General features: G+C 42.2%; 1 protein-coding gene across 6 annotated transcripts in view; it reads right to left on the reverse strand.

Annotated features, from left to right (window-relative positions):
* Window positions 1–15,956, reverse strand: part of RTN4 (reticulon 4) — a 48,923-nt gene that overhangs the window by 18,075 nt on the left and 14,892 nt on the right. For 2 of the 6 annotated variants that reach the window (XM_054062884.1, XM_054062885.1), the window contains 2 exons: window positions 12,581–12,637; window positions 9,287–11,737 (listed from right to left, as the gene is read on the reverse strand). The exons of 2 other annotated variants lie outside the window; for them this stretch is intronic. In XM_054062884.1, the coding sequence (XP_053918859.1) occupies window positions 9,287–11,737; window positions 12,581–12,637 (2,508 nt within the window). Of the gene's footprint in view, window positions 1–1,945; window positions 2,105–9,286; window positions 11,738–12,580; window positions 12,638–15,956 lie in introns of those variants that run through there. 2 more of the 6 variants (XM_054062886.1, XM_009560971.2) reach the window with 2 other exon arrangements.

Below are 15,956 nucleotides of genomic sequence, written 5' to 3' on the forward strand. Positions count from 1 at the left end.
AATCAGTCCCTGAACTTTACCCATCGTTTTTCATACCACTAGAGCACAACTTGAGGAAGGAAGAACACACAAAACAAGGCGTCTTCATCTCGTTACAAACATGCTATCAGAAACCACACTAAACCAGGCTTCAAAAGCAGTTGCAAAAGGACAGGAACGAGACTCGTCTGCTTCCCCAGAAAAACACCTTGCATTGCTTCCATTTTCTTTTAGAGCTTATCTCTACAAGTTAAAGTATAATTAAACCTCAGGCCAGTAGGGACTTCCTTGGAGGGAGAAACAGGCACTAAACCAGCTTCCTCCACACCAAAGGGGATGCCACTATGTTACAAACAAAGGAGGAGGAAGAAGAATTTAACCCCCTGCTTTGAATGCGTTATACCAGCACAAAATCTGCAAGCAGGATACGTTCAGGTTTGCTTTGTTTGTTTAAGGCCAGTTCCATTACACGCTAGACAGGTCTGCATTTTGCAAAGGAGCCGACAGTCCAGACCCCACATGGTTTGTGTGTTCCCCCCCAAAGTGTGCTGTAAAAGCATGATCATGATGAGCAATTCGTTGATTTTTAAACCAAGACAGACTCAACTATTCTCAACGTCACAAATTTTAGCCTTGAAAGTGTTCGTTTTCAGTTGCGGTGAGGGACAGACCACCACTAACCCTGCCTGTCCAGCTGTAAAAGAAAACCTGAAAACTGGGCCAATTATACATAACACACAAATATATATTATATTGAACACCCAAAGCTAACCTGACTTCCCATTCTTACAGAACCCTTCTAACCTTTTTTTTTTCTCCAACCTCAAGAACTTCAGGCCTCAAATATGGAGTGCTGAACATTTAAACAGTTACACATCAATAAAAGATTATTAAACACTGCAGCATATTTTTTTTTCAAATATTTTACAGCCCTTAAATGAAAGATTAGACCTTTTAGAAGCTTGTTTTGCAGGGGCAATGTTGTTTTCCCCTGCAGGGCTTTTATGCTACATATTTAGGTTTTGATAGAGCATTCTATAGATTTTAGACAGCTGGCAATCTTGTCCAAGTGGAAAAAACTCCTGGATTTTGAACAACAGTTATAAAAAAAAAAATGGAAACCTTCACAAGTACAAGCACCAAGTATGACAGGGCCCTTTAAGAAGTATCCAGAGATTATTAAAATTTTTTAAAGCTTGTTAGGTTGATAAAGTTTGAAGATTACGTATTCAAATAAGGCTTAAACTCTTACACACTGGGCACTAATATAACGATCCATGGAGATTTACACTAGAGATCTCCCATTGGTGCTTACAGGAACAAAGGTCGGAACCACACTAATTTAAGATTAGCTAGTTATTTACCTAAACCAATCTGATATTGTGGCTGTAAACTCTGAAAAAATCAGATGGCGTTTTACCTAGGATCCAAAAAGAATTATGAAAAATCCAAACGAGACGTGATTAAGGGCAGGCTCCAAACACGCTATGCTGAACAGGAAAAAAACAACCCCCTCCCTGCTGCAGCCTGCGTGCAATTTCTCTCGTTAAAATTAAGCTACATGGACTGCAAGCGCTTCATTTTGAGATAATAGTATTGTTAAATCATGAATAATCTAGGAATTTCAAAAGAACATCAGCTAAATGCAGGTATTTGTGCAGTGCACGCCAAACCGAGCCGTTCTTTAACACGCTCAGCAGCACTGCGAGAGATCTGCAGTGTCACACAAGCTCTTTCACCTCCATAAATCATTTATTCTTCCGCATCGCCTGCATTTACCAGTTTCAACCTATAGCTTTTACGGTTTTCCATACAGCAATTTCACCTCATACAAACAGATTTTACATCTTTGGATGCATCTCACAAATAAATACATATTTGATATTTGCTGAAAGCAATGCGCAGCATCTATAGCGTTCGAGGAAAAAAAAAAAAGAAGGGGGGGAAAAAAGATGGAAAGCGATACCCTTGTCCTTCCAGCTGCTCTGCTGGCTGTCCATCTCTCCGCAGGCGCTGTCCCTCCGGCTGCAGCTGTCAGTGATGCATGCCCGGTGGGGACCACGGGCTGCCCGCAGCCCTGCTGCTGCAGAGCGCGCTGGGCTTGCGGGGACGCGCAGGGCGGGGGCGCGCCTGACGCAGCGCCACCCTGGCCATTGAACACTCCTCCAGCAGGGAGACGGGTGCCACCTCCATAAACCTCCCGAACAGACGCCTTTCCCGCATTATTGTAAAAACAACCGCCTGGCTGGAGAAAGATAAAAGACGTCTTTGTAGCACACCTCTCCCTTTAAAATCGCCTTGGAAAGCAGAATAGTAGCCATTCTGTGCCCCGAACAAAAGCAAGAGGCTCATAAGACACAAAAAAGTCTTTTTCATAGAATCACAGAGTGGTTTAGGTTGGAAAGGACCTTAAAGATCATCCAGTTCCAGTCTTTAGTCCTCATGAACTGCTCGGCCATGTTTATTCATAGAATCACAGAACAGTTCGGGCTGGAAGGGATCTTAAAAGATCATCCAGTTCCAACCCCCCTGCCATGGGCAGGGACACCTCCTACTGGATCAGGCCATTCAAAGCCCCATCCGACCTGACCTTGAATACCTCCAGCGATGGGGCAGCCACAGCTTCCCCGGGCAACCTGCGCCAGTGCCTCACCTATCTCATCGTGAAGAAATTCTTCCTTATGTCTAGTCTAAATCTGCCCCTCTCCAGTTTATACCCATTGCTCCTTGTCCTATCACCACAAGCCTTTGTAAACAGTCTCTCTCCAGCTTTTTTGTAGCCCCTTTCAGGTTCTGGAAGGTCACTATAAGGTCTCCTCAGAGCCTCCTCTTCTCCAGACTGAACAACCCCAACTCTCTCAGCCTGTCCTCATACAGGAGGTGCTCCAGCCCTCTGATCATCCTTGTAGCCCTCATCTGGACCTGTTCCAACAGCTGCACATCATTCTTACGCTGAGGATTCCAGAACTGGACACACTACTTCAGATGAGGTCTCACAACAGAGTAGCAGAGGGGCAGAATCACCTCCCTTGCCCTGCTGGCCATGCTTCTTTTGATGCAGCCCAGGATACGGTTGGCCTTCTGAGCTTCGAACACACAATGCCAACTCACGTTGAGGTTCTCATCAACCAGCACCCCCAAGTCCTTCTCTGCAGGGCTGCTCTCGGTTACATCACTCCCATCCTGTATTGAAACCACGGATTGCCCAGAACCAGGTGTAGGACCTTGCACTTGGCCTTGTTGAACCTCATGAGGTTCACATAGATGCACTTCTCCAGCCTGTTCAGGTCCCTCTGGATTACATGCCACCCTTCTGGTGTGGCAATTGCACCACCCATCTTGGTGCCATCTCTCAAATGTTCTTCTCAAATCTATCTCCTCTACCCAATTCCTACAACCACCTTCCTTTCTTCATTGTACATCAGCATCCTAGGCTGCCAGCTGCAGACCTGACAATCAAATGCTCTTTTCATTTAAATAAAAGTAAAACCCTTAAACTTTACACTAACATACAGGAAGTAATGTACAAACATGAGCCAAGCATCAACTACAAATTCAAAACCCAAAAGAGAAGAGGTGCGAGAGAGATGTTTGTCATCCTGTTTGCCATCCCTGCTGCAAAAATTATGACTACTCTTCTAGTTTGGAGTCTCTCTTAATATGCAGATTATATATATACCTCCTCATATTTCCTCATATCAATCTGGAGCTGACAGTAAAACACTAAAAACTTCCCTGCATTGCTCCAAAACCTCTTAAAAATTCCATACACCATTTTCTAAAGAACTAGAAAAGAACATTCACACGACTCCACAAAAACAGAGCAGACTACCTGGGATGGAGATTCTGATTCAGTCCTTAACCAGACAGTTTTACTTGTCACTCAAGCAATCTTATATGGAGAAAGACAGCCACAAAGCTATCTGAAAGCCCTGTCGGTTCCTTCAATTGCTATATAAAGCTAAGGCCTCCTTTGACAGCAAGACCAGTGACACCCATTTTCAACTTGCACAAAGATCTGCATTGCATCCACAGTTTCAACAGGCAAATCAAAAGACGTACTACAGAAGGGAAATGGTAGGGTATATTCAAACACCGCAGAGTGAGAAAATCCAGAGTTGCATGCCACAAAAAATACAGAACATCTGAAAATCTGCCTCTGCCTTTGAGCTGAAATTCTGAAGATCAATGGGAAATCGTCCAAATCTGTGATCCTGCCTCCACATTTGTTTGGATGACAGCACTGTCACTAAACTAGTACAAAAAAAAAGTATGCTTTTCAGGAAGTTCTTTCCACTAAGTGTCAAACTGATAAAGATACACAATTAAAGCCCCTTCATCTTCATATTCTTCCTATTATATGCTTAATATCGTACACTTATGTAACACACTGCTAACCAGACATTTTGTTGTAGCCACACAAGCAGCAACAGCAAATCAGCAGTAGTCAGAGCATGGACAAACAGGCAGCCGAGCAGTGTCAGTGGCTGAGTTACCCGTCCCTACCCTCCCATGAGCCACTAACTCCCTCTGCAGGAGCTTCTCCCTGCCCTCAAGATCCTCTTCTTTGCACACACTCACATTCAGTCCTATTACCACTTAATGCAAATGATACCTAAAACGAAGCCTGTATCCCTCTGCGCTCACATCTCCTATTGCAGGCAAGATACACCTATGTAATCCTATTCTGCATATAAACCGAGCACCAGCACTGCCAGCAAACTTCTGCATAAGCTTCATTCTTCCATTAGGGAAATACCAACTAATAACCATGTTGGTATAGAAACAAGGTTTCTTACAAAACCTATCCAACTAACAGGCTACTTAACAAACGATATTATCAAGTCACCCAGACAACTAACAAGACACACCATCAGCTCTAAACACGTTCTTCTACTCAACACACTTACCTTCAAAGGGGCTGCATGCCTGCAGGGATGACTACCTACTTCTGCTCTCGCCCAAAGCCTCATTCAAAGCTGACTGCCTGTCTGTGCTTCTGGGAAGGTTTATAACTTACCACAAGCACTCCATTTTCTTCGTAACTCTGCCACTCTGCCAGTAGGTTCCCAAAGGCCTTGCTTCATTAGGAGCCTTAGCTCTACAAGCCTCTGCCTCTCGACAGGGGCACCGTGAGAGCTCTCACGGAACACAGCAGGTCTACCTCTTCTGAAAAAATTTCTCTCAAGGTTACTATTGGGGGGGTTCCTCCCTTATTTCTCCTACTCCTGAAATTCTCCACCCTAGAACAGAAGTCTGCATTTATTATTATTTACCTGGTAGCAAAGGAGAAGACCTGAATAGTCAAATTACCCAAGAATACAATCAAACGAAATTAAATCAAGACTTTACACTGAATTAAATCATATTTTACAAATAGTCTGCTCCTGAAAGAAACTTCAGAGGCATTCCAAGGTCTTTTCTCCCAGTAAAAGACAACAAACAAAACAAAACCAAACATTTCCCATCTGCTGAATGGCTCCATTTAACTAACTAAAAAATACAGAAACGAATCAAATAGGTACAGTACTGGCATAAAGCAGCATTTCTACCTTCTTTTAAGCTTCGTGCAACTACACTGACCCAGTTTGCTGTTAAAGAATCACAGAAAGCATTTTATTTCCACCTCCTCAATTCAGGAGTAAAAAGAAAAGCTTCATCATTGCTACCACTCAGCCATTTTCTTAAAGCACATCACCCACTTGGACTTCACCTTTGAACTTACCCTCTTAAGAAAACCTGGGAAATGTAAGATATTGGTAATGATTGCACTTCTGTAGCTCAGAGTTCCCCGTAGCATATATGAAAACAAGATTTAATCTGAAGTGAACGTCTACAGAGCCTGATGTTCAAAAACACCATGAAACTGGAGTGTCCTGTGAAACAGACTGCCTCAATAGCCAAGATCTCAACACCATTTTAAATTATTGCAATGCTCCACATGAATATACTGTGAGATTTAAACTGCTAATGTGGTTACATTTTGGTACACAACTTTGTCAGTCAGAGGTTTAGATTTTGAGGCATTCCACAGCATACTTTCGTTTCGTAATTCAATAACAAAAAATCCTCCACATCCTACCAATCAAATAAAGCTTTACAGAAGGCGTGGTTTTCTAGCCTGTGAGAATTAACGCTCTCCATCCAAAAGTAAACAAGGGCTTCTCAGTTAAGGAAGCCTGTACAACAGAAGGGCCAATATATGCTACAAACATATTTAGTTTTTAACTCCAGGAATAGTAAACTGATTTTGAACAGCTTTATTTCTTAAAGGCTGGAGCGTAATCCCCTGAAAAGCTTTGTGTTGTCGAGTTGTGCATCATTCCCAAACACTAGATGGCATCAAAGCCCTCTTTTCAGAGCCTGCCTTCCCACATAACTCCCGGGTCCTACTGCAGTGTCCTGGTGTGGCTCTGCATCCCTCACCAGCACCAGCCTGGGCAGAGGCTGGGGTACAGGTCTGCAGCACATGAACCATCAGGAAACAGCTGCCCTGAAATTACACCTTAAAAGGCAGCATTTGAGGGGGATCACAAATATGTATGTTAAAGCCTGGTGAGAGTGAAGCAGCATGGTCATCTCTTAGGAAGCTGAAAGCAGCACAGTGAGAAATGGAAGGAAAATGAAAAAAACAAAGGATCTTTGTATCCAGGACAGCAGGAATTGCTGGTGTTGCGGGGGAAGAAGTGCTATATGCTGTTGAAACTCACAAATAGGAGCACCTTATAAGGAGAGGACGTTCTTTATAGTTAACTATGGTTCTGAGTTCATTTTGGTTTGTTTTTTAAATCTGTGCACCTATTAAGTACAAGGTCCTTGTGGTCCAATACTACTACAAAACAGGTTATCCTTGGGTGTGCGCCAGGCAGCATTAAGCAAACATAGTTCCACCTACAAGGCTGTTCAAAGCTTTACATTTGCTTTATTGAAGTGGTGGAGTTCAAAAAAAATAAGCAACCTGCAACTCTTTTTAGGAGTTTCTGCCAGGTTCCTGCAGTCCCCTGGGACTGTTGGGAAGTTGCATCTTCAAGTAACACATAAACATGCTGGGCATTTAGGTTATCTTTCTAAAAAGAGCACTGTTAAGCAAGTGCTGAGGAACCTTAAGAGCACTAGAAAGGCAGTTCAGAATAATGTTTAAACAAGCATCAGCCATGCCACCTTGAGACGTAAGGTACAGTAAAATCTATTTCAGTTCCACTGATGGAAAGACAGAAAAAACACAACAGCAGCAGCCTTAAAAGGCCAAACATATGCACAGATCTGTTTCCTAGCCCTGTGATTAATTACCCCTCCCTTCTGAGAGTGTGGAAGACAAGTATACACATTAGTTCTTTGGTACTACTTTGAAATTGTACTTGAGTAGTGTGGTATTAAATCAGACAACTGATTTTATTCATGGCTTGTCATTAGTCTTCAGACAGGTCTCAGAAATCCAGTTCTGTATTCTGCAGTACAGCAGAAGTGAGTACAACAGTGAGCAGTATGGACTGTGGGAGGAAAAAATAGAAATAAAGAGCCATAAAAAAGATAATAAAAAAGCTGATAAAAAAAGGCCGATAAAAAAGACTGTTCATAGTTCCCCCTTTTCCCACACACCCAGCCCCGTGCCTGGGCCAGCTTCTGCCCCTCAACTGACACCAGTGCTGGACAGACGTGCGCCCTGCCCCAGCACTGTGCCACAGTGGGAGAATGAAGACACTGATCAACTCCTTCCTCTCCTGCTATTTTATGTGCAGCTTCTCCAGCAGTTTCTCACAGACAGAAGAGCAGCAGCTGTATCCTCCTCAGACCCAAAGCAGTCTGCTACATCCATGCAACGGTTAAAGACATCTCTGCAAAGGCTTCCTGTTAAAAGAACTAACAAAAAAGCTGGCATGCCAAGTGTGGTGTTCTTTTTTGTTTTCAAAAGTCATCTGATGTCTAAACAATTAACCCCTGACACAAAGTATAAGATACTGAGCAGCTGTTCTCCAGACAGGGCTATATGCTGGAAGCTGAGCACAAGGACAGTGTTTTCCAGACAGGGCAAGTCCTCACAGAATGGAGTGTTTTAACAGTGCAATTATAATGAAATCTCGTCGCAAGGGAAAAGCAAAACCTCTCTCCTTTCTGCCTACCTGTATGTATAGGAGCTGTGAGACATGAGGAATAGCAACTATCATGCAAAGTTAAATGTAAAACCTGCATCTTCTATCTTGTTTTCCAAACCCTGTTTTGATTGCACCAACACCCTGATGATCCCCTCAACATAAACTTGTTACTCCCTTCCAAAACACAGTTGATGTGAAAGACATAAATAAGGCATGTAGTATTTTACTAACTGTAGCTTGCAGCTACTGCACAAATATACTAATATTTGTGTTTCTATTTAGAACAGAGTAATTGTACTTGCTGCAGTAGCTGGATATCAGCTGGAATGCTTCTGGTGCAAGACTTAAGTAGCAGCAGAGTATTGCGACATCAAAAAGCAAAGTATTCCTCTAGTCTACAAAGCTGGAATTTCATGAGGCAATCAGTTTAGAGAACAGAATGCAACACAATAATGGTTTTATCCTTCCTTCAACCTTCTGCTACTTACACTTTATACAAGAAAAATTAACTACATTGAAGTGCAAGCTCACCTGGAAAGAAAAATGGAAATTAATATCTGTACTGTGGATAAACCAATGTTAAGGTTTGCAGGATACTGAACTTCTTAATAGCCACTTTCCTGGTAACCTGAATACTAAGCTCCCTTATGTGCACTATTTATTTCAAACCACGGGCCTTGATCTAAGGCAAGCTGCAAGTCACCCGAGTGGAGATGCACAGGTTCTTTTCCACACTCCAGACACGCACAGGAGCAGCAAGGGTATTTTCTTAAGTTTCAGAGTCTGAGCTGTGTATGAAAAGACAGACATGCCTCTTCAAATGACATATACACAGCAGACTGAAACACCATCCTTGGTTTACTATCACATATTAAGAGCAAGTTTGGAAGGCCACCTAATACCCAGCCTGTAGATAACCGCAGAAGAGCTTGGAGTGAGTAGTGACTTATTTCTGTATCAACATATCATCATCAGGAGAACTGAAGGAGAAAACTGGAGACAAGTGAGTCCACCCCTAATAAACAGAAAAAAAAAGTACTAAAGCAATCAGAACGTGAGAGGTAAAAGCGCAGTCACTAACATTTTCTGTTAACCTCAGCTGACATAAAGAAGTTTACAGAAAGTGACTTAAAATAGAATAAGTCATGACATGCTTAAGTTTAGCTAAAGAATTATGCGGATTAGTGAACTGCAAGACAGCATACACAGATTACCTGAAGATTTATTCAGCTTTGCTGAAAATATAGTAGTAGGCTTTTCCTTTTCTTTAACAGGAGGAGATTCTCGCTCAGCTTTCTTCTCAAAAGCTTCCGATTTTAATACACTGTCTACCTCTTTTTCAGCAGATAGAGGTGAAGTATCTGTGACTGGTAAGGACACCACGGATACTGCAGGCACTTCTCTGTCCACAGTCTCCAAGAACTTTTTCAAGGCATTAGTATCTTCCTCAGCTTTTACTTCTACATTCTTTATAGACAGATCACAGGGTAGCTCTGGGCAAGGCAACTGCTTCTTCTCATCTTTGACCACCTTACTGATATCTTCACTTTCTTCTTTGTGCATTACTTCTCTGTCAGTAGCTTCTGCCACAAACTCAGGAGCAGTTTTAGGATAGGCTAACATCACAAAGTCTTCTTCCACTGAGACTGGGGAAGAGTCCATGGGTGAAAGAGCTTTGTTGTCTCCTATTTTTGGTTCCATAGCAACAGACACATCAGCTGAATAAGCCATAGCATTCAGCTCTTCCATTTGAAGAGGAATCTTCTCTGCCTTGGCTATTTTTGTAGGTGTTGGCTCAGACGGCACAGGGGCAACAATTTCGGAAGAGTCCAGTTCAGGTTGGAAAGACTCCAGATAAGGCTTGCCTGTGGCAGCTACTGAATCCACCAGTGGTTCCTTGTGTTCATCATCAGCTACAACGTTCTCAGTTGATTTACTTCTGAAGATGAGAGATGGATCTTCACTCACTTTCTCCGTAAAGTCAGGTGTCACCTGGCTATTAAACAAGTCAGATTTTCCAAACTGCGGAGACAGTTTTTCAGCAAATTCCTTGTGTTCAGGCACACTCTGAGAAACACATTCTGTTACCGGTGTCTTTGAATAATCTGTAAAGGATGGAGAAACAGATTCAGCAGAGACCTTTGTTTCTTTAATTAAGTCACATGCAATAGATATATATGGAGTCTCTGTATCTTCAGGACCAGCACTACCCTCGTGATCAGGTTTTTTAAATGCTAATACCCCTTTTGCTTCTTGGGCCTGTGTCAGCGGTACATTCACTGCCTCTTGGTATAAAGGAGTTTCTTCAGTTTCTTCTTTTACATTCTCATAATTAGCAGCAGGAATAAATGTTTCTAAAGGGGAAGCGTCAAGCTGCACAGCAGATGCTTCTGCACCAGCAGTCCCAGTGCTTAGTGGGGCTTCCATAACAATATCTGGCAGTACTGGTGATGGAGCAGCTTCCGATCCTTCAAATGAGGGACAGAGTTGTGTCACAGGTTTCAGAGTTTCTTGTACTGACTCGGAGGTTTGAACTAAATCAATCTTTGTTTCATAAGCAAGTTTTGTACATGCCACATCATGCATTTCACTTTCATATGCTTCTTGTACCAGATCAGGAGTAAGACCTTCAGGCATATTCGCTGCAGTGTCAGATGGCACTGTTGATATACTCTCCGTTTTCGCATAGTCAGCTTCCTGGCCTTCCTGCTTGCCAACTGCTCGAGTGCTAAAATCCCCTTGTTCTGTGCTTGTCTGAGCTTTCATTTCTGCTATTTTTTTCTCGTCATCGGTTCTATTTTCTGAAGTGCCTTCCTCTAGCGGAGAAAGAGATTTGACTTTGTTACCACTGGGACTTGCAGAGGATTCAAATTTAGTACAGGTGATGTAAGTCTGTGAAGGTTCTTTTACAGCTTCTGGGGTACTTGGGAAGGAGCGATCTTCAGTGCTGCCTTCACTCTCTCTATCGTAATCCTCCTCCACATTCAGTTTATCCACACCGAATTTCTCATCTAAACTGCCTTCTAGTTTGGCATTTATTTTACTTCCAACATCCTCTCTCACACTGCTCAATCCATGACTAGCACCTTTTACTTCCCATATTGGCTCAAATGGTTTGAAGTCTGCATATTCTTCCCTCCTAAGAGGGTCTTCTTTCAACACTCCCTTTTCACCATGATCATCAGCTCTGTATTTGTCTTTGTTATAAAACAGATCTTCCTCACTTTTGTCAGATAAATCTTGAGGAGTTTCTGGAGACATTTTCAGCTGTTCTCCAGACATTTTCTCCAGGTTAGGTAATTCTTTAGGGCCCTCTAGCTGTGTTTCTTCTTCAGCATGAGATAAAATGGCTGCTTCTACTTTAGTTAATGGGGATTCTGAGTATTTCATCTCTGAAATGTCTTTTTCATTTCCCTCTGCAAGAAATTGATTTCTTGCATTTTCCATAGTTTCATTATAAACCTGACTTGTATTTTCTTTGTAAATGCCTCTTGCAGGTAATCCATCTGTGGGTGTATCAAAGGCTGTGTGCTCTTTAAAGGAATCAGCTGAGATAGGAGAGAAGGAGGGAAGAGAAGGAGTAGTATCAAGCAGGACTGCAGTAAAATCCTCTTGACCAAGCGACTTAGTGCTACCTGGCTGCTCCTGCAAGTCCGTAACTTTTTCTGTGACCGTGGACAGAAAGGAAAGTTAGAGAATGCAAGTGCTCTTAAAGTCAATGCAAACTTTCATGACAGGTTCACATGATGTTAGTTATTAAGAGGTTCCTCCAAATTCTATTGTAAATACTACTAGCCACTAAAACAAAAGTATCAGTTAAAGTATACTATTCTATTTCAACTCTTCTAGCACAGAATTATGCAAGACACTAGAGAAGCAGCAACTTTATGCAGCACAAAGATCACAGTACAGCTGAAGATGCCAGACAGGTACAGAGCATCCAAGTACAGCAGGCAATATTAACGAAGTGAGAAAGGGAGGGTGGGGTGGCAAGGTGAGACACAGAGAGACAGAGTATATGTGTATGCTTGTACATGCACATATGCACAAATGTGCATGCCAGCAAGAATTTTGGACACTTTTTTAAATGGGAATTTGGTAGACAGTGTAGCTAACAAAACCCACTAGATAAATACTACATGAACAAATTTTACTTATATAAAATACTGCAGAAAGTTACTATGGATTAAATCTTTCTGCTAAATCAGTAAAGCAACTATGCTTTGATGTGTTAACCTGTTAATAGTATCAACTTTTCTCCTACATTAAGGGTCCAAGAATTCACAGATGGCTGCAGCTTGTTTATAGAACAGTTTACCATGTAAAGAAATAAATGTGTATTAAAATCTTGAATAGATCAACTGAAAAGTCAAAACTGAAAAGCGTGATAGAGGCCATTCTTGGACCCGTGCTGACTTTTAGTAAACACAGACTAATTGGAAAGAGTTAATGAGATCAGATCAGAAATGCAGGATGTATTCAGACAAAGGTGAGCAGAAAGAACTTGCCTGCAGAGGAGTGCATCAGAGGCGCAGATGTAGCAGGAAGAGCAAAAAGGGTCTCATCTGAAAAACAAACAAATAACCTCAGCAGAAATAAAGACTAGGCTGAAGAAGGGAGAAAGCACTCTAGTCAGTTCCCAGTAAGTCAAACAGATCCATAACCAACATCTACACCCACAGAGAACCACAGAACTAGAGACAAGCCAAGTGCATTGGGAGAGGTAATGCTCAGAATTCTCCATGTACAATAGGGTCTTCACTGACAGATCTTCACCCTCAAAGCCAGGGAACAAACTTAGATACACCAGTATAGACAGTCTTCATTTTCCCCACATTTCCATAGTACCAAGTGGCTACAGCATCTCTAGCATCAGATACAAACTGCCACTGTCAATGACATACTGCCCTTAACCAGCTTGCTTTGTCAGTAGATCTGCTAACATCAGCTAAGCTGTGTGAGAACAGCAGAAATACGGAGACTCAACCAAGAATTGTGAAAAGTTAAAATGACTCAAGTAAGATTTGACACTGCCCACAAACACAGCACTGATAAGGCATGCTAGTCCTGATCAAAATGGCAACAGGCTATGCTATTCTATTCTATATGACTGTACTATTGGCTTTAAGTTTGTATCTTTACTACCTTTGAGGTGTTATAATGCAGACAAGCTTCCAAATGAAGGCTTTTTTTTTTTTTTTACAGGCTTCTCTGGCATGATCCAAGGACCATATTTTGCTTTGCTGAATTTGTTTTAACCCTAATATTTCACAAGGTAATCTCAGCTCTCCAATTTCCATTCAAAGACCCAATTAGATGTAAGGAAGGACACCCTCCTAAGCTAAGGAAGTCACCTTCATTCACTACTGCATGAGGGTCAGAAGCCGGTCAATCCCAGAGTTTCACATTGCAGGCCATTGGAAATAAAAGCATATAACTATGACACTTCACTCAGCTGCATGAAGCATTTAATGAAAAACCATTCTAGAAGAAGCAATATTAGCTATTATTAGGAACCAGGCAAACCGGAACAGGTCTTCCTTTAGATGTCTGTCTCAGCAGCAGTATTTTTCCCAGGTCCATCGTGGCCTGTTAGCAGTATGTTAATGTAAAACCACCAACCTTAAGTTAAATATATTTCATTCAGAACAGTGTGTAAAGTTTTCAACCTAGGGCTGCAAAAGAATATTTGCAATTTACAACAACTGCATTAGCAGAGTGCAAAATTATATTAAAGCATGTCAATTAGATTTTGAATTTCCAGTGGAGACATCAACAATCTTCAGTTTTATTATTTGCCTGGACAAAAGTACTGAAAAAGTTACGAACTTTTTTTTTTTTTCAAATTAAAAGCAAAGAAAAATACAAGCAATTGATTTTATAAGATGAAAGGTAAAAAGTGAGAATATGGTAGACCCAGCAGCACATACATAATCCAGTAAAGCAAAGGATTAAGGTAGTTTTTGTTTCAGCGTTAAACCAAGGCCTTCTGCAAAAGCGATACCACTTCAGGATACTCATGACCTGTCTGGCTTACTCCAGTTATTCCTACCCAGAGTCATCTAAAAATCAAGTTTTCTCACAACTTGCATTTCTTGTCACAGTATACAGTTGGTTGGTTTTGTTTCACAGAACACTCATCTCCAAATGATGTTTATAATCCACAAAATAAAGCAAGATATAAGAAAACAGAGTAATAAAGCTGGACTGCAGGACTCTCTATTTAGAAGCTTCCCTCAACTCCTGCCGAGCCAAAGGGATTTCTATTGAGTTTTCTAGAAATTACACTTTCCTATTAAGGACCACATAGAGAGAAACCTCAATTCCAAATTTAGAACACATTAAAGCAGTGTTACAGCAAAAGCTTTTAAGGACAAAAACCCCACTGGAGGACAACTGATCAATATGTGACACTAAGTCACAGAACTGCAACACTCATCCATATACTGCCAAGTATACTGTACGCCCTTTTTACAGGAGATGCTTGACTGGGCACGCCCTGACTTGCTGGGATCTCTTCTGCAAGCAGACTGCTTGCAAGGGGCCCACCACTCCACAAGACAGGTAAGCAAGTCACCAGGTTTGGAGGGTGAAACAGGAGGCTTCACTAAGAGTGCAGCTTGGGACTAATACCTCCAGAAAGCCTCCCTCAAAATGAGGTTTTTAGCAGTAACATCAGTTTTTTCTTCTTTCTAGATTGCCTGGTCCATCAAGGGTTACTACTGAGCTTTAGATTTTAGGCTAGCAAGCCTTAGGGTTTGCACCAAGCAGCAGCACACCCTCCTTTTTCTCTCAACATTATGCCTGGATGGACCAGCAAGCAAGCCCTCCTGACCACAAATGCAGAACTGTGCCCTTACATGAGGTTACTGGCTGCTGACCCTGCCGAAATACCCAACCACTTGTTGGTTAAATTAAGTAGTAGTGTCCACACATTCCGTGCTTGAGCCAGTGCCAATCTTATCACCTCATCTCTAACTCAGCTGTAGCACACTCGCCTTGGAGCACCACACACACCAGGTCCAAAGCCACAAGGGACCTGTGATGGGGCAGTTCACCAAGGAGCCAGTAACAGAGACTCATCAGCCTGCAACTTCCCCGAAACTACATGCTCTCCCCTCCTCCGGGCCACACCAGGGCAGCATGACCTTTATTTGCTGGAAGAGGTCTACACTTTGCAACAGAGGAGAGGGAAGAGAAAGCAGGATGGACCCAATGAGACCACACTGTGCAGCATGAAGAGAGAGACCTCAGGGAGCCCAAATGAAAAGGATCTTGCAGGGAAGCCAAGAGGGAAATCAAGAACAAGTCACTAGAGTGACTGAAAATGTAGAAATAAAAGAAGGGTAAAGAAAGAAGAATCCACTAGGGTGAGGAGGTAAAGAGGAAAATGCACAACACATCCCTGAAGCTGCAGTACATTTGGTGTCCAAAGTGCAACTGCAATCTCTAACAAAAATTCTCGACTTAAAAATCTTTTGAGTAGTTCCCAACCCCACACAGAGAGGTTTCACTTTCTGGTAAGGAACACTGGTTTTAAGAGAGTGAGCACTGTGCCCCATTTCCAGTGCCCCATTAAGACAGCACAATGCAGAAACTCCTTCTCAGGTTTGGCTCCCATTTACTCAACACAGAAATACACAATAGCAGTGCCAGTCACTGAATCTCAGGTTCTCTTAATGGAAGGGTATTATGCCCACACCCAAACTTTATTTTCCACACATAGCTGGAGTGTGAAAAGTGATTACATAAAAGCAGTATTTCCTAAGAGCCAAGGAGAACCACCCACTTTTCCTCCACCCACTGCAGAAAGGCAATTTTTCCTACTGAAAGGAAGAAGATACAAGGACTTTTCCCTTCTGTGGGCCCTGTGTAATACCTCCA

This window comes from Cuculus canorus, chromosome 3, assembly GCF_017976375.1.
Source record: "Cuculus canorus isolate bCucCan1 chromosome 3, bCucCan1.pri, whole genome shotgun sequence".
Taxonomy (NCBI): domain Eukaryota; kingdom Metazoa; phylum Chordata; class Aves; order Cuculiformes; family Cuculidae; genus Cuculus; species Cuculus canorus.